At 41.9% G+C, this 19,650-nt stretch overlaps 1 protein-coding gene across 1 annotated transcript in view; it reads left to right on the top strand.

Moving 5' to 3' along the window:
* The window catches only part of RAPGEF4 (Rap guanine nucleotide exchange factor 4), a gene marked incomplete at its 5' end in the record, with an annotated part of 314,253 nt that overhangs the window by 213,358 nt on the left and 81,245 nt on the right, over positions 1-19,650 (top strand). Inside the window, 4 exon segments of the mRNA XM_081243002.1 lie at positions 11,255-11,308; positions 11,620-11,726; positions 15,595-15,716; positions 17,943-18,126. Of these exon segments, the coding sequence (XP_081099128.1) occupies positions 11,255-11,308; positions 11,620-11,726; positions 15,595-15,716; positions 17,943-18,126 (467 nt within the window).

Here is a 19,650-nt window from a genome sequence, read left to right as displayed (position 1 = left end):
TTTCTTGTAGCGGAAGAAAAGGTGAGTGATGAGACGAAGGCTTAGATTTGTAAACAAAGGAGGGAAAGGAGCTTTAATAATTTATCACAGAGTTTATATTTCCATGAAAATTATAGTTGTGAGGGTAGATATGCCACAGTGGACAGTGATCATTGTGGAATATTATGGTTTACTTGTTTTGCATCTCTTAGCTCCTATTACTGAAATGAAAATTTAATAGTAATATGTTGGTATTACCATTAAAAGAAAATCTGGACCTGATCAGGCCAATCCATGAGGAAACAGTGAACCACTTTGTGTAAGACCTTAAAGAGAATATTCCAGCTGTTAAGAATGGGTGCCTCTCCAGAAAGTTAGCGTTTTGGTTTTTGCCAGCAAATATCTGGCTTAGGCATATCTAATAGACATGTAGACACACCTCTTAGAAAGTGAACACTCAGAATATCCTGTATATTACAAGAAAGATTAGTATCTAACTGAGGCTCTCTCCCACCACTAGAAGAAATCAGAAACAATCTCTATTGATTAGGGCTTGAACCATTCTAAAAACATGCCATCTTGCAGCATTGTATTAGGAGATGCTGGAGAGGAACTTGAACCATTTGCTAGTACCTGCTAGAGAACAGTACTCCCAGACCAGTCAGCAGAAGCATCTGGGCAGCACTTTTCTTGTAGGGACTTCTTTGTTCCAGTTTTATGGATTCACCAAGCAGCCTTTAGTACACTTAAGTTTGTTCTGCTCTATAAGCCTGGCTAAATAGTCAGACTCCCCCTGAGACTAAACTATGGACTTTGGTTCCCACAATTTAAAAAACATGAACATGTATATTTATTTGGGTGGATTGAGGAGTCTCAACTCAGTGAAATATACACATGAAATAATCTCTCCCTAGTAACCACTCTTAACTGTGTTGAGTTGAATACTTTCTTTCCCACTGGTACTTAGCAACCGTAACAACACTCAGTCTTAGTCCATAAATTTTTTGTCACTTTGGGCCCTAAAAAATATTATTTCAGTTACTAAGGTTAGTCATATCCATTTTTTAATTAAGACTTTATTTCTTAGAGCAGTTTAAGGTTCACAGCAAAATTGAGGGGAAGGCACAGAGATTTCCATATACACTCTGCCCATACACATGCATATCCTCCCCCGTTTTCAACATTTCCCACCAGAGGATACATTTGTTACAACTGATGAACCTACATTGACACATCATAATCACCCAAAGTCCATAGCTCACATTATGGTTCACTCTTGGTGTTATACATTCCACGGGTTTGGATGAATATATAATGACATATATTCATCATTATGGTATCATACAGAGTATTTTCACTGCTCTAAAAATCCTCTGTGCTCTGCCTGTTCATCCCTGCCCCCCAACCCCTGCCAGCTACTGATCTTTTTATTGTTTCCACAGTTTTGCCTTTTCAAAAATGTCATATAGTTGGAATCATATAGTATGTGGCCTTTTCAGATTGACCTCTTTCACTTAGTAACATGAATTTAAAGTTCCTTCATGTCTTTTCATGGCTTGATAACCCACTTCCTTTTGTGCTGAATAAAGACGTACCACAGTTTATTGATCCATCCACCTATTGAAGGACATCTTGGTTGCTTCCAAGTTTTGACAATTATGAATAAAACTGCTATAAATATCCGTGTGCAGGGTTTTGTGTACACATAAGCTTTCAACTGATTTGGGTGAATACCAAAGAGTACAAAAGCTAAATCAGATGTGGTAAGAGCATGTTTAATTTTGTAAGGAACTGCCAAACTGTCTTCCAAAGTGGCTGCACCATTTTGTATTCCCACCAGAAGTGAATGAGAGTTCCCATTGCTCCATGTACTTGTCAGCATTTGGGGTTGTCAGTGTTCGGGATTTTGGCCATTCATATCTGTGGGTAGTGGTGTCTCGTTGTTTTCATTTACATTTCCCTGGTAACATATGATGTGTAGGGTGTGGAGCATCTTTTCATATGCTTATTTGCCACCTCTGTATCCTCTTTCGTGAGGTGTGTGTTAAGGTCTGTGGCCCACTTTTTTAAACAGGGTTTTTGTTTTCTTGTTCAGTTTTGAGAGTTCTTCATATAATTTGGATGACAGTCTTTTATTAGCTGTGTCTTTTGCAAATCTTTTCTCCCAGTCCGTGGCTTGTTTTCTCACTCTCTTGACATTGTCTTTCACAGTGCAGAAGATTTTTATTTTAATGAAAGTTCCATTTATCGGTTATTTATTTCATGGATTGTGTGCCTTTAGTGTTGTATCGAAAAAAGTCATCGCCAAGCTTCCAGGTTGGTGAACACATAGAGATTCCAGGACAGTGGTACACCTGGAGAGGGTATAGAAGCTCTTCACCACTTCCCACATAGCTTGCCCTACACATCTCTTCCACCTGGCTGTTCCTGAGTTATGTCCTTGCATAATAAAGTGGTAACCTAGAGTCCCCAGGGCACGGTGGGAAGATATGAGCTCTGAGACCAGACAGTCTTGGGCTTCAATCCTATCTCCCCTCTTCAAAGCACTGAGGCTTTGGATGTTCACTTACTCTAAGTCTCACTTTCCTACATTATAGGATCCTTGGATGATCTGTCTGGTATATAGAAAATAATCAATAGATCAAACACTCTAGATTGGCTGACCCAACCTCAAAAAAAAAAAAAAAAAAGGTCATTGCCATACCCAAGGTCATGTAGGTATTCTCCTATGTTATCTTCTAGGAGTTTCATAGCTTTGCATTTTATGTTTAAGCCAGTGATCCATTTTGAGTGAATTTTTGTGAAGAATATAATGTCTGTGTCTAGATTCATTTTTTTGCATGTGGACATCAGTTGTCCCAGTACCATTGTTGAAAAGACTGTCTTTGCTCCATAGTTTTTCTTTGCTCCTTTGTCAAAGATCAGTTGACTATATTTATGTGGGTGTATTTCTGGGCTCTCTGTTCTGTTCTGTTGATCTATTTGTCTCTTCTTCTGTCAATACTACGCTGTCTTGGTTACAGAAGCTTTATATTGATAGTAAGTCATAAAGTAGAGTAGCATCAGTTCTCCAGCTTTATTCTTCTCCTTCAAAATTGTGTTGGTTATTCTGGGTCTTCTGCCTCTCTATATAAACTTTAGAATAAGTTTGTTAATATCCACAAAATAACTTGCTAGATCCATTTTTTAAACTTCTAGCTTTTGGTGGAGTTGAATCTTTGAAGAGACTGAGGCTGGTGGTTCCAGCACTTGTTAGAGGGCTGTGCTGTGCCTTCTCCCATTCCCATCCCCTTTCTGCTCTTCCTTCTCTCTTGCTGGTCTATGGAGGAAGGAGAAGAAAGGAAGACATTTCTTTCTTAGTTTCTCTGCTTTTATTACACAACATATTTTTGCATATTGTCTACATTTTTATTAGTATTATTAATGGAATACTACTCTATAGTTAATGTGTTAATCACAGTTAATTTGAATTTCCTGTTTGATAATTCCAAAATTTGTATCATGTCTGAGTCTGGCTCTGATGCTTATTTTGTCTCTTCAGACTCTGTTTTCCTTGCCTTCTAGTATGCCTTGTGATTTTTGGTTGAAAAGCAGACATGATATATTGGGTAATAGGAACTGAGATCAATAAGCCTTTAGTGTGAGGTTTTATGTTAATCTGGCTAGGAGTTGGGCTGTGTTTAATATTTGCTGTAGCTACAGATTCCAGAGGTTTCAAATTCCTCTAATGTCCTTGTTTTTGTCTCCTCTGCTGTGTTTGGGCTTCCCTAAGAACTCCTCCTTTGATAGAGTCTGAATCTACAGCTCATTCAGCTGTAATCCACTTTTTTTTTTTTTTTTTTTTTTTTTTTGCGGTACGCGGGCCTCTCACTGTTGTGGCCTCTCCCATTGCAGAGCACAGGCCCCGGATGCGCAGGCTCAGCGACCATGGCTCACAGGCCCAGCTGCTCTGCAGCATGTGGGATCTTCCCAGACCGGGGCACGAACCTGCGTCCCCTGCATCAGCAGGCAGACTCTCAACCACTGCGCCACCAGGGAAGCCCTCCACTATTTTTATGTTGGCATTTGTGGGGGGCATAGGGCAGAAGGGAAGTGAATGTACTCTTGTGATTAAATCTCAGTCATTTAGTGGGCCCGTGTCCCTGCCATGGGACTTTCACCGCTGTTTCTTAGCTGCTTTTTCCTTCTTTAGGTGAGACAGGAAGGCCGGAGGAGACTAGAGTCAGAGAAATGCGCTTCCCCCAGGTGGGATAAGACTCTCGTAAAGTCTTTTCCCTGGAGAGTAGGCCTTTGCTACGGAGAATGCTCTGGGTCTATATCATGATGCTCATTCTTCCCCTCCCCCTGCCAGAGCCACGAGATAAGTTTTGGCTCTTCACCATGAGAATTTGGAGGAATTCCAAGGGGTAAAGCTCACAAAAGTGTGGATGCCCACCTAAGACTGTCTCCCCCAGGAGTTTCTCACTCCCAGGTTACTCTACATTCAGCCTCCAGCAAATCATCAAAATGACCATTGTTGAGGCATACTAAAAATGTTAAGAGTTTATTTGAGCAAAAGTTGATTTGAATCTGGCAGCATGAAACCGGAAATGCTTAGGAGCACTCCACCAATGGGAGCTCAGGGAGGTAATTTTATAGAGAAAAGGTGAAGGCAAAATTAGGAAACTATTGATTGGCAGTAGCATAAAGCCTAGCTGGCTGTGATTGGTTGTCCTTGGGTTTCAATGTTGGAACCTTGAGGCGGTTGAAGGCTTAGATTTTGGTTTGCTTACACAGACCACCAGGCATTAGAGCCACCTCAGTCTAATGGCCTCCTGGTTTAATTAATTAAACACCACTTAAGTGTTCCTAGCCATTTGTGGCTTCCAGTCCAGGTAGGCAAATGTCAGCTGTGACTGGATTCCCCCATTTCGCCAGATTTCAGGGTGGCAGTTTTCTTGACATACTCAGTTCTTTGATGAACCTGAGAGAAGTCATTATTTTCACTTTGTTCAGCTTTTTCTTGTAACAGCAGGAATGACCACTTTTACAGGTTGAAGCTGAAACCGGAAATCTACACGTCAATTTTAAACTAGGAAAAACTTTAAAAAGCCTATCGATGGAAGCCAAAGAGGTCTACAGATGAATTTTTCCATTAGTAAACAAATGGGAAAACTTACATAGTTATTTCAGAGGGGTGAAATCTGTATGAGTCTGATTTAGTTCTTACTTTTAATTTCATTTGGTCAACCAAAGAATGATAATACTGATGATAATTATTACAAGAATGAGACACACATTTCTAAGACCTTAGATGTATTATTCCAAAATGCCAAAACAAGGGAATATAACTCCTAAAAGTGTATCATTTTCACTAAAAACATTAAATATTCTTCCCACTTCCTAAAGATTTTCTCACCGGAACTGAGAAAAGGGGAATTGAAATCCAGAATATTGTTGCATTTATTCATTGACTCAGATTCTCACTAATTGTTTACTCCGTGGAAGTTCTACTTTCCCCGAAAGATCGAGAGCTCATTTAGACCAGGTTCTTTATCAGAGTCTGTACTTTAGCCTCGCACATTGCTCTGCACAAAATACACCTTCATTAAATACTTGAATTGGATGTGGGCTTAGATGACGTTTTATTACACTGGGTTGCCAGAGTTCTGCCATGAGCTTTGTGTCCCAGTCTGCCTTGTTATTCTTATCTCTTGGCTTAAAATGCTGTGCCTTGCAAAAGGCTTCTATGAGCAAATACTTAAGTAAAAAGAATTACCCCCTTTCAAAAGGGCCTGAATATGGTTTTTCACGAGGCCTATTACAGCGCCTTACACCTCATAATGATCTGCTGGGGAGTTATTGTGCATGTTGTAATAGAGACTAAACTCATATTTTTCATCCCCTGATTAGTATTTCTGAATTGGCTCTGGTGCCAAAAGGAATATTTTCCCTTACTGTTTCTCCTTTTCAGTAGTAATATAAGCATAATAAAAAGCAGTAGAATGCATCCCCTCTCCAGAAGCAAACAAGAACCGATTATGGTCACTCCTGAGGGAAGTCTTCAGGGGAGAAAGCCAAGAAAAGCAGAGAAAGCTGAATACCTCTGCCTTTATCTGTCCTGTCTGCCTAGCTTTTTAGGATCACATTTTCACAGCCCAATTCGGATTCTTTCATGCCCAGGTAGGGAGGAAGAATTTTTGTCCTTGACACATGGTTGATGTGTTGAAAGGTATGACGTGTAATCAGAGAGGGGGTCTGTTTCTTCTAGGGCTCATTTGTGATATGCGTTTTCTGGCTATAGATCAAGACAGAGGGCAGCCCTAGGAACCAAGGCCAGGACGCGTTAATGAAGGCCCACTCTATGCTACCCACTGTCCACCTTCCTTACCTGTAGCCCACCAGGAAGTGTGGCTGGGGAGATTTGGAATAGGAGAGGCTGAGAGGGCTGGTGTTGAACATGGAGCAACCCTGTGCCCACTCTGTGGTCACAGCAGCCACCCTCTGTGGAGGGTCCTGGGCTCTTTGTCCTCTGAGCAGCATTTTGCGCCCCCCTGTGCTCTGCTGTGCATCACACGGAAGCCGACCTCCGCAGGGCCTTGGTTTTGCCTTTAGCGTTGGTTTTCTTGCTTTGATCCATCTTCTCACCAATATCACTCACCAAGCTCCTTCTTTCCCTCTTCTGTTTAATCATTTATAAAATGAAATTCTTTTCCTTATTTCTCTGGTTTATGGCTGGAGAGGGATGGGATGCAGGAGGGTCTCCAGCTCCCCTCAGTGGTGGGAGGGTGGCAGCACCTCCAGCAGCGGCTGGACCTCCAGGGCCAGGAGGCCCTCCGGGGTTCCAGCTCCCACCAGGACACCTGGCTCCGGCTCTGGCAACGCCTCCTCCTTCCTCTGTCCCCCCACCTGAGGGCTTCCTGCTTGGCTAGCATCCAGGTTACCTCCTCATCGCCTCTTTGGCTTCTCAGCTCTTGCACCACCTGTAAAGCTAGTTCCCAGCATTAAATTTCCTCCATGGGAAATACTGAGTGTTTTCCATTTTCCCCCTCGGATTTCAACTGCTACCTACCTTTCTGGTATGTTTGTCTCAGCCCTGGAAGGGCAGTCCCTCAATGCCAAATGTTTTATTGTCACAAAGTTGCTTTTTTTTTTTTTTTTGCGGTACGCAGGCCTCTCACTGTTGTGGCCTCTCCCGTTGCGGAGCACAGGCTCCGGACGCGCAGGCTCAGTGGCCATGGCTCACGGGCTCAGCCACTCCGAAGCATGTGGGATCCTCCTGGACCGGGACACGAACCCGTGTCCCCTGCATCGGCAGGTGGACTCTCAACCACTGCGCCACCAGGGAAGCCCCTCAAAGTTGCTTTTTAAAAAGTTAATTCAGACCAAGCATGATGCATGGTGCTAACGTGTCATCTCAGTAGGATGTTATGAACACTTATTGCTGGAAACGCACAAGATCAACTCTGGTACCTGGTAACTGAGAAGGGCTTAGATGCATTTTTCTCAATGAACTTTAATTAAATGGAATGTTAACTCTTCCACAGTGTGAGCCATGATATCTGTAGGAGAAAAGAGCAGGTGCGATGGGTCATTGTTCCTGCAGCGTAGACACTGGAATAAGACTGACCTGGATTCACTTCCCAGCTCTTCCAGTCATTAGCTGTGTGAGCTCAAGTCCCTATGTGTTGCTGGCCTTAGTTTTCTCAATAAAATATGAGAGTAATAATAAAATAAGATAACACATGTGAAAGGCCTGACACAGGAAGTCCTTGGTCTTGCTTTTAGGGCTGCTTTTCTTGTTTGGATTCTCACTAATCACCCCGTCCTGCTTCTTTCCCTCTCCTATTGAGGGAATGAAATTTATAAAATGAAATTTATAAAATGAAATTCCTCTCCTCATTTCACTAAAACTCAGCTAAAGTGAAATTCTCAAAAATAAAAACTTTACTTGAAAGCCAAGGGAAACCAAAAAGGAAATGAATAACCATATACAAAAGCAATAAAGTCATACTCCCTATGGAAGGGGCCCCTGAACAGGCATTGGCAGTGACTTTGTGTCCCAGGGACCTGGCCTACCTGTCACAGCCCTCTACCTCACAGTGCATGGCTGCTAGGCACCAACATAGCTCTTAGATCATAGAAGCTTGCCTAACTGAATACGGGATGGAGTCCCTTTCAAAGACAAGTTTTTATTCCCCTCCCCACCAAGTAAAACTTTCCCTGCTTTCACCCTGCATGTGTTCCTTGGAGGTTTTATTTAAATAAAGGGACTGTCCCCCTCTCAAAGCATCTATTCATTATGTTGCCTCCAAACCTAAAATCTCTGAGCCAGGGAAGGTTCTGAGAATGCTGCCTTTCAACAGATTAAACAGCCTCTTGGTCCTGGGATTATCTCACTAAAAGGCAACCTGTGTACGTTTTGCTCCTTTAGAAGTTGCAAATCAAAGGAACTGGTTGAAGTCTGATGCTTCCCTTGCTTTGGTAATAGTTTCTTTTCAGGGTTCCAAGGAAGCAAAAAGGGAACTGTCCAACTAAATTGACTACCTAGGGACCACTTGTTAGCATTTTGCTTAAATATATTCATTTTTGTAGAAACAAATAAAAAGATGCCATCTTCAAATAATGTTTCATTGCGCCTACCAAAAAATAAACATTCATCAATAATCCTCAAGCACGGGCATCTTCTTGACCTCTGGCTCAGCCAGCCTCTCAAAGACTATTGCAAAGGAAAATAGATTTTTTTTTCCCATAGGAAAGAAAAGGTTACCTCAGAAGCTTATCCTACATTCATCTACTCTAGACCACATATACCTACACTTCCTTCTTCTAAGACAGGAAGAAGAAATGGGTTTCTGCTGTTATTTTTAAGAATAGCCAGAGGCTTCTACGATTTGGATACATACCCAGGCACAGTCCTAGACATATAAACCAACCTGTGTAATGTAAAGAGACAAGGCGCATGAGTACTGGGGACTCACAACCTGGAAATAATCAACTGTTTTGACTGCACACATTTCCAGCGCCCTGGTGCATGCTGGCCTCCCCCCTTTTGAACATGATTCCAGGTGATTTGGCATCAGGGAATTCTGTCTGTCTTTTTTGAGGAGATGGTACAGGGAGTCTGTGAGCTCACGGTCCCTTTCCCATGAAAGGTCTGCCATAAGAGAGTGTGGGCTACTTCAGGACAAAGTCGGTCTCTGTTTAAAGCTGCTATTGAATTTGACCAGATTGACATTCCTTGGTCTATGCTAGTTGTAAACAGAATGCTGCTAAAATATTATAATATTGCTTGACATTTGTGCTCTAGTGATTTCGAGAGGAAGAAAAGGTCTAGATGCCAGCAAGGTGATGAAAATGTTTAAGTTCAGTGCGATTTCATTCTAAATTAATCTGTGTCTCATCTATGCTGTTCTTAAAACTTAGGATTCTTTTCCCTTTTTTCCTTAATTCTATTATAATATTAAAAGCAGCAACCCATGAAACCCATGAAAGCAGCAACCCATGAAACCCTGAAATTTATTGTTAATAAAAAGGAAGACATATGTTTATACATGTATATTCATATTTAGGTACCTAAAGTATTTAAAATTAATATTGACTTTTTATTTTCCCTATTGATTACATATCAGTACAAAGGAAAAACCTACCAATTTATTTTCAATGCAGTGGCTTCTATTTGCAAAAAGTATGGGTTTTTAGTATAAAGTATTATAATCTCTGGTTAGTTTTCTGTGACTGCTGTAATGAATTGTGTAAGGCACAAGCTTAAAGAAACACAAATGAATAACCTTACAGTGCTGTAGTTTAGAAGTCTGAAGTTGGTCTCACTGGGCTATAATCAAGGTATCAGCAGGCCCGTTCCTTCTGAAGGCTCCAGGGGGAAATCGTGTATTGTTTTGCCTTTTCCATCTTCCAGAGGCTGCCCTCATTCCTTGGCTCTTGGCTTCCTCCACCATCAAAGCCAGCAAAATCGGGCAGAATCCTACTCCCACTGTTAGCTCTCTGGTTCTAACTCTTCTGCCTCCTTCTTCCGTCTTTTAAGGACCCTACAATTACAATTATTTTGGAGTCACTGAGAAACATCAGAATAATCTGCTTATTTTGACCCTTAACTTAATCACATCTGCAGAGTCCCTTTTGCCATGTAATCTAACATATTCATGGGTTCTGGGGATAAGGACATGGACATCTTTGGGGGCCATTATTCTGCCCACCGCAATCTCATAGGTAAATCTACTACTTCCCTTCTGGAAGTGGCATAAACAGCGTTGTGTTGATGGTTCTATCACCACCTTTGACAGAATGTATCTTTGCCATTACCAGATATTTCAGAAAAATAGAGTGAAGGGGTTTCAGTAGGACTAGGGGACTCAGCTGTGTAGCTGTGTAGCAAGTCATTTCCCTGGGATTCCAATTCAGCACCTTCATCTGAAGAATGTGGAGAGTGCTGGGGGCTTTATCTAGATCCTAGAGCTGTTCTGATAGTCACAGAATCCTGAAAACTTTGTACACCACTTTGCAGATGAAAGAAATGGTACACTAGCTGCCCCAGTGCATTCGAGGAGCTTGAGTATGTAAAACCACAAAGAAGCATCATTTAAAAATTAAAACTTTGGGCTTCCCTGGTGGTGCAGTGGTTGAGAGTCCGCCTGCCAATGCAGGGGGCACGGGTTCATGCCCCGGTCCGGGAGGATCCCACATGCAGTGGAGCGGCTGGGCCCGTGAGCCATGGCCGCTGAGCCTGCACATCCGGAGCCTGTGCTCTGCAACGGGAGAGGCCACAACAGTGAGAGGCCCGCGTACCGGAAAAAAAAAAAAATTAAAACTTTCTAACAATACAAATTGCAGGAAAAGAATCTTAACTACATGAGAGAGGATGAAGTCGCTCATTTCCATTCTAAATCAGTCCTTTATCCCTATCCCCTGAGATAGGTCATTTTAATCTCTATTCATGTTTATCTTCTTTTGTTTTTTCCTCTGCCCTGATGTTTGTTATGCTGTGGGTAGATATTGATTCCCTTCTCATTAAGCCTGCAAACATCTAATCATTCCTATCTGTTTGGTTGTTTTCATTTTTAATAATTTATGTTTAAATTTTGGCAAATCGAATGGTCTTAATTTTGCCCTTTGAATGCCTGTGCATTCAAGTTCTTTAGGCAGATTTTCTCTCTTGCTTTTTTAATCCTATTTTGAGTTTTATAAAAATGGATGTTTCTTGTTATTCCCCAACCCACAATTTTCTTTAGTGAGCTTTTTGTTTAATTTTCTTTTGCTTTAACATTTTATTTTTCAGACACCTCTCATTGAACCTCACGTTCCTCTTCGTCCTGCTAACACCATTACCAAGGTAATGGGATGTAGGTGGGTTGATGAGCCAGCAGAGCTAGCTTCTTAAGTAACTACTGGAAGTGGTCCATATGTCAGAGCATCACATTAGGAAACTGTGGACACAGTTTTTGAAACAGTGCATATCGGTGTGTCTCAGTTCTCAGTATAAAACAGTGACATGTCACACAAGTGAACAATGCAAATGTACAAGTGGATTGTATTTTTCAAGTGCAGAGTCAGATTGGAAAGTGATTTAGTGATGCATCTGGTTTGTTTTCCATCTATAAACTCTCCTTTCTCTTCCCCTCCTCCCATCTGATTAAAATTCAGGTTCCTTCAGAGAAGATCCTCAGGGCTGGAAAAATATTACGAAATGCCATTCTCTCTCGAGCACCTCACATGATAAGAGATAGAAAATACCACCTAAAGACATACAGGTATGTGCAATAATTCTAAAGGCTATGGCCCCCTCAGATTAGTGATTAGTGAGGTTAGAACAAACTTGTGTTTCCCTGTTTTCCATCCATGGGCAGCATGTTTTATAATCCTCCAGGTTCTGGAAGTTAAGCTTGTCTTGGATCCCCATTTAACTCTAATTAGCCTTCACATTCCCAGGAGTTACTCCTAAACTAATTTGCTTAGACATTGGTTTAACTGTGATGAACGTAGGAAACTTTTGTAATTCTGTTTGCTAAAGTGTATTTTAGGAAAACTACTAGATTTAGATGAGATTCAACTAACATTTACTAAGTGTTCATTTGTACTTGAAGCCCTGTTCCAGGCCACTTTATATATATTATCTCATTTCTTCCTCATCACAACCTGCGAGGTAGGTGTGTGGCCATTTTTCAGATGATAAAACTGAGGCTCAGAAGAGATTAAATAGTTTTCCTTGACCAAGTCACAAATCTAGTGAATGGCAGTGCCAGGATTTAAACCGATGAAGGTTGATTTACAAGTTTCATTCATTTATTCTGTCATTCATTCATTCCACACATTTATTAAGCACCTACTGGGCACCAGGCATTATTGTGTTCCAAACCCTAAGGATACAGGAGTGAAAAAAATATAAAATGCCCTTTACATAATTTACTTTCTAATGTAGGATTTCATTCTAGTATGCATATAGTAAGATATGCAACTCTGTTTCACATCTATAACCATATAGAATAAAGACTCATTATAGCTGCCACTGGAGTTAAGAATGATAAAGACAGGGGCTGTATGATTTAGTTGACCTTCTGGAATGACTGAACCATGGTGGGTAAATGAAGGATTCATGTCTAATCTTTAACTTTTGATTTTATCTACTCAGCAGTGGTTTAGGAACTAGAACGTCCTGTCTATGGCACAAAAGCCTTCACTCCCTCTCCCTGCGCCCACGGTTCAGACTCACAGCCCTCTTTCAGCAATCAGTCGGACTCTCTCATTTAACCTTGTTTAGACGTGACCTCAGAACCCATCAGACTTAGCATGAGTCAAAACCCATTTGATTCACATGAACAAAATTCATAAGACACAGTGAAAAGCTAGAATACAAACTTTAAAGTTACCACAAAGGATACATATATATATATATATATATATATATATATATATATATATATATATATATATATATATCTTTCTAGTGACCGTCAACCATGATAGTACCTATAAAATTAGACCTGGTTTACCCTAGAGCAAACCTTCCAGTATATTTACCTCAAATCCAGTCTCTTTCCCAAGGACAGAGATGGAAACACACTGCAAATTCTTTCTCTTTGGATCAGTTTTTCGGCACTCCCTGCAAACTAACACTCTTCTGCTTGCATTTGTCATGAATATGTTTAGATATAAGACCAAAACTGGCAGTTTGTTACATTTAGATTGGCCTCTTCTTGATAGAATTCTGGAAGTAGGATGGGATTTGAGAAACACTTTAATCAGTAGTGTGCTCCTCTTAGGGCATGTTCCCTCTCTTAAGACAGATTGCTCCCCTTGCCCTTTTAATGTAGATATTTACCAGCTACCATTTTGGTTGATTACATTTGGAAGCCTTTTCCTTCAACTCTGGAAGTTCATTCTTTTCTTGGCATCTGTAGTTCCTACACACTGTTACAATTTTGAGGGAAGTAAAGCTTAAACTCATGTGTCCACGTCCTCAGAGAGAGAGTTCAAAACTCTTTAACTCATTAAGTGGATCTCAAAAATCTCATACAGCTAAAGGACCTTTTTCTTTTTAAATTTATATTCCCTTAATTTAAGATGTGATTATGCTTTCCCAAGTGTTGACTTGCATTAGGGAAATTCCATTAAAGATGTCATCTTTGGTGACAAATAATGGAAACTAGAAGTCAGAAACCATAATCTCTTTCTTGCTCCATGGTCCTAAGATTTTAACCCCCTGAAATATAGGTGTTACGTCTATTCCACACCCTATGACACAAATTAATGATCTGTTGATAATGACCAATGGACGCAACTGGAAGCCAGAGGCATGATTTCTTTTTCCTGCAGGACATTTTGAGTGCCTGGTCCCAGATCTTGTTTCCAGTCCCATCCTCTCCCTCCCTCCTGTTTTCACCTGCCGCCACTTCTATCATTACTGCAGTGCAAAGGGATTGAAATCTCCCCAGATGCAGCATCACCCCCGGTGATCACCACACTAGAGATCAGCTATCGATTTTAAAATAGCTAAAGATCATTAATAGAGAGGAAACCCGGTGATTCCACTAGCCACAAGTGGCACAGCTGTGTGTCTTTGTTCTGTGTTCTGACTGCAGGTCTCTTATACCCTGTCCCAGGGCCGAGAGGCTCTGGGATCATCTCAACACCATATGCTCTTTTTAGTAAAAGTAATCACTGAATTAAAAGCCACATGAAATTGATTTTTTTTATACTTTTACATGACTTTTCCCATTAATAAATTCTCAAATTAGATGAGGAACACGACAGATCATACGTTTGGTTCACAATGAATAGTAACTAGGCGCCTCTTTGCCCCTTGAAGCTCTAAAGTGTGGGTATGGACTGTAATCAGAGCAGTCCTAGAAATCTAACAGCCTTCTCAGGACATCCTCCTTGTGGTGTATTTTTGGGTCAGACCCGAATCAGGACATCCCAGGAGTTCTGATAGATTTCAGAGTTCCTGGAGTCTTAGAACTGGACCTGGCCTTTGAAGCCATCTTTTCCTCCTCTTTTCTTTTACAGATGAAAAAACTGAGAACCAGAGATTTGAAACGATATGGCCAGAGTCACACAGCTAATAAGTAGTAGACCTGGTGCTGGATCTCATGACTTCTCCCAGACCTAGCTCTTCCTAAAGTGGACCAGCACTGGGAATCTCCTCCAATTCAAACTAGAGAGGAGCTCCCTGGGCTGGAACCAGTCTTAGAGCCCCAGAGATGGTGGCATCCTCAGCACAGGAGGGGAGGTCACCAGTGACTCAGACCCAGCTGCAGGCAGTCAGCTGCTCTGAAACTCCCTGCTTATTCCTGTCCCTTGGGATTCCTCCCTGGGACTTCAAGATCCCATTTCCTCCGTTGAACAGTCATGCCACAAACACCTCCTCTCTCCCCACTGAAGGTTTCCTAATATGTGTGTATAGTTATATGTTTCCTAACTAATGCACGTAGTTTGCCCATCCTGACCAGCTTACCACAGAGAGGCATCATAGGGATGAACATGTGCCTGTACAGAAAGGAGTTGGAGCTCTTCAGATGACAGGCTCTGTCGAAGTGCTGATGCTCATTGCATCAAACTTTTTTCAGAGATTTGTATCGCTAATTGCTTGTTTCTCCCAGCACCCCTCTGAGGAAGCTTAGTAGTATTGCTGGAAAATAGAAAGTGCTATATAATTTTGCATTTACCCATAGCCTTTCACGGAGCACCTCCTAGGGCCTCACAAACCTTAGCTCATTCCTCAAAAGGCTCCGGTGAAGGAAGTCAGAATTATGCTTTGCCTTCATTTTACACTGAGATTTTTCTGGGACCGGCTCAAGAGTTTCTGGCCCGGGATTCGCTTGCCAGATCATGCTCCCCGTCTAGCCGCCGTTTAGTCTCCCCTGGGGCTGCCGCCTGTAATGCTCTTTCATTTAGCCAGCCTTGCCTAGAAGGTTCTCTCATGAGTTGAGTGGTTTTATTGGTTTGTACAAAAGTTTGAGAACCTGAGGCCACATCATGCAGTGCTTTGTTTGCCATGAGACCTATTAGGGTAGAAGAGCATGGAGCCCTGTGGGATGGTCTCCTCTCAGAAGCCACCATCTCCTGTCCTTCATCTGCAAGGGGGTGACTTCCCCTCCTTTGTGTCCTACCGCTCCTTAGACAATGCTGCGTGGGGACTGAGCTGGTGGACTGGATGCTGCAGCAGACTCCATGTGTTCACTCCCGAATTCAAGCTGTTGGCATGTGGCAAGTCCTGGTAGAAGATGGTGTTCTCAACCACGGTAAGATGAGCCACAGTCCCTGGAAAACCCTCAGGAAATGCACTTCCCTAGGTAGGTTGTGGCTGAACTCCCACATGGGCCAGAAAGAATTATGATCCCTTTAGGGACCCGCAGAGCTAACATCTTCATTCAGCAATACAAATGCAGCAAGTGGATGCCGTTGATTGCAGTGTTCCACCATTGTACCTCCCTAACGTGGGAGAGCCGATGAAGGGAAAATGAAATTGAAACCCGAGTGCGTCAGTTCCAATTATGTTTATTAGTTTGCATTCATGGTTCATCGATAGCATGATTATACTCTGAGCATTGCATAGCAGTCCTGATGCAGGGGCCGAGGGAAGAGCAACAAAGTGTGTGGCCGGGCTGATAACATGAAAGAGAGTACTGAATTCAGAAGCTGAGCGTTCTGGGAGAGCCAATTTTTTGTACCCACACGTAATATCAGGAGTGTGCTCTGTGGCATAGCCCCTGATATCCACAGGGGCTGTAACTGAGCAGAGTAGCTATTGAGGACTGGAGTGAAACTGTGGAAATTTTTGTTGTTGTTGTTCAAATTCTCCATGGAGAATCTTTTTATTTGTTTATATTCTTCTTGCATACTCTAAAATGCACAGTGTGAATTCCCTTTCTTCAAAAACAATTGTGAGCCTGGTCAGTTTATCTGACTTCAGAAGGTCTTCGGAAACATTGCCTTAGGTTTGTGCTAAGCAAGTCACAGAGATTGGTCATGAGCTACTACAAAATTACAGGGGATCTAGTAATCACGCAACAGTTACTAGAAAAGCGTAGAGAACACCAGACATATAGCCAGACAGAGAGGGTAATAGAAGAGCAGATGCTATGTAAGTAACAGGATTCCCATATATACGACGTTATGTACAGTATCAGAGTTCTCTTACAGACAGTAAACTTATGCTTAAATCATTATTTTAAGGGCACTCTAATATAAATACAAGTCTCACTAATTTTAATCTTTTCTCTTTGGCTCACAAGTGCACAAAAATACCATAATCGGTTTTCAGAACTTACTGCATTAATATATAAATAAGATACATTACAAATGGGAAGAAAATACAAGACGCCTCTTTAACATGGTAAATCTCTGAATATAAATAAGCAAATATTTCATATACCTACTGTTAAACAGTCATTGAACTCCTCATGCCATTTGCTTAAAGATCACTTTTCCAAACTGACAAGCTATTAAAATCATTCCTTTAATTTTTAAATACCTGGGAATCTAATGATGCTCTTGCCAGTGTTTCACAGACTTTACTGTGTATACAGATCGCCTGGAACTCTTGTTAAAATGCGGATTCTGATTCAGCAGGGCTGGGATGGGTCCAGAGAGTCTGCATTTCCAAAAGCTCCCAGACGATGCTGATGCTGCAGTTCCAGGGATCAATCATATTTTGAGCAGCAAGGATCCTACCACTCCTCCTCATCTTTGGATAGTGTTGATGCTCCCTCCTGAAAAGGGGCTTAAGAGCTTTAAGACACACAGATGAGGGATTCTGAGCCAAGTTTATGACTTTGTCCTACTGAGATCTAAATCTTCTTGTTTAAAGGGAATAAGAAAAAAAAAAAAACTCTTTAAAACTTGAACTGGAAGGAAATTACCATAATATCCTAGGGGTATATGACCTAGATGTTTGGTATATGACCTAGATGCTTGGTCTTGTCAGCTTTGTTCAGACACTTTTATTTTAATTTTTTAACTGCAGACAGACATGTTTATAAGCAGTACACATAGAAAGAAAAACATCAATTCTGATCCTGACGAAGTCGGTTTTTCTGTTTTGTTTTGTTTTCTGTTTTTTGCTAAGTCTGTACTTTGAAAAAAAAACACAAACATTATAGAGCATGATCTGGCAGTTGGTTATTTTCCTGTTTAGGACATATAACCCACATGCTAGAAAATGTCACCAAGGCAATTTTTGCTGGTCAGAGTGCTCATCTCAGGAAAGTTGGCAGGTTCTCCTAAGAGTCCCAGGGCAGCTCAGGAGATGGGCGGGTCAGAGAGGGCTGTGAGGTGCATGACTGCAGCCCGGAGGTCGCGTCCTACAGCTGCACCGCCCTGGGTGAGGCCGAGGGAGGAGGGTGAGGAGTCTCACCACTTTGCTGCCACTTGGCTCTCTTGCCCGACACCCCATCCATTCGTTTCTGGTAAACGGGACCGTGAGGCAGAGGTGCAGCCGCTGACGCTTGCCTCCATGTTTCCCACAGTGGACCAGGAGCATCATTTCCAGGACAAATATTTATTTTATCGATTTCTGGATGATGAGCATGAGGATGCCCCTTTGCCTACAGAGGAGGAGAAAAAGGAGTGTGATGAGGAGCTGCAAGACACCATGCTGCTGCTGTCGCAGATGGGCCCCGACGCCCACATGAGGATGATCCTCCGCAAACCGTGAGTGAGACCGTGCGGCTCCCCCTGCAGGTCACCCGCGCAAAGGTGCGCACCTGGGCGGAGGAAAGCAAGGCTGACTTCAAAAGACGTGGCCTTCCTTCCCCCAGGGCCAAAGGAGAGATGCTGAGGGAGTGACAGATATGTTTGCCTCTTGTTGTTTTATTCTATGTTTGAGCCAGATAGTTCCACTTCCCTTTTGCATGAGTTAAAACTATAGAGATTTTTCGCAGTTGGCTCAGGATGTCAAAACTGGGTCCGCGTATTAAATGACCTTTGGTCCATGACAGACAAACGGCTCTGCTTCTGTGCCAGACTGTGGAAGCCCCTTTCTTCCTGATGCCATAGGACAGAGGTCGTCAGAACCCTTAGACCTCATACCTGTGCCTGTAGGCCTGCTTTCTTTCATTCAGCGCATTCTTTCACCCCATGCGGAGACTTCTGCTCCTTAGCTTAAAGACACATTCTTTTTTTATTTTCTTTGAATTGAAGTATAGTTGATTTACAATAGTGTGTTAGTTACTGGTGTCCAACGAAGTGATTCAGTTTTATATTTTTTTCAGATTATTTTTCCACTATAGGTTATTGTAAGATATTGAATATAGTTCCCTATGCTATACAGTAAATCCTTGTTGTTTATCTGTTTTATGTTTAGTAGTTTGTATCTATTAATCCCATAGTCCTAATTTATCCTCCCCCCTCCCTTTCCCCTTTGGTAACCATAAGTTTGTTTTCTATGTCTGTGAGTCTTTCTGTTTTATATATAGATTCACTTGTATTACTTTTTAGATTCCGCATGTAAATAATACCATATAATATTTGTCTTTCTCTGTCTGAGTTACTTCACTTAGTATGATATACTCTAGGTCCATCTATGTTGCTACAAATGGTATTATTTCATTCTTTTTTATACCTGAGTGATATTCCATTGTGTGTGTGTATATATATATATATATATATATACACACACCACATCTTCTTTATCCATTTATCTGTTGATGGACATTTAGGTTGTTTCCATGTCTTGGCTATTGTGAATAGTGCTGCTATGAACATAGGGCTGGATGTATCTTTTCGAATTAGAGTTTCTAGCTTAAGGACACATTCTTAAGAGAACACCACTGCTCCATTAAACTCTTCAAGGCCTCCAATCAGCCAGTGAGGTGCTCCCTCCCAGCTCAGTGGAAACCACCTGACTATCAGCTTAAGTTGAGGACTCTGATGAGTTTTATCAGATCAATCCAGAAATACTGTATTGCGCCCCTCATCTGTTCAGGGCACTCAGCTGATTGCCACAGGGCATATGAAGAAGGGTATGCCTCAGTCCCAACCTCAGGGAGACCTTTTCAATGAGAGGTGACTTGGCCCCTGGGTCTGAAACCACTGCACACAGGGCTTATATTTTTCTGCCGGAAATGAAATCCCTCTCCCCACCGGCAACCGGTGCGCGCCAGCTGTGGGTGTCGCCTCTGAGTCACTGGCTTGGCCAGCCTACATTCATCAGCAGGGCTCGACAAGAGCGTTATA

The sequence above is a fragment of the Mesoplodon bidens genome, assembly GCF_964165515.1.
Source record: "Mesoplodon bidens genome assembly, chromosome: 8".
Lineage (NCBI taxonomy): Eukaryota > Metazoa > Chordata > Mammalia > Artiodactyla > Ziphiidae > Mesoplodon > Mesoplodon bidens.
The sequence above is the reverse complement of the archived record's forward strand: the minus strand, read 5'-3'. Positions and strand labels throughout refer to the sequence as shown.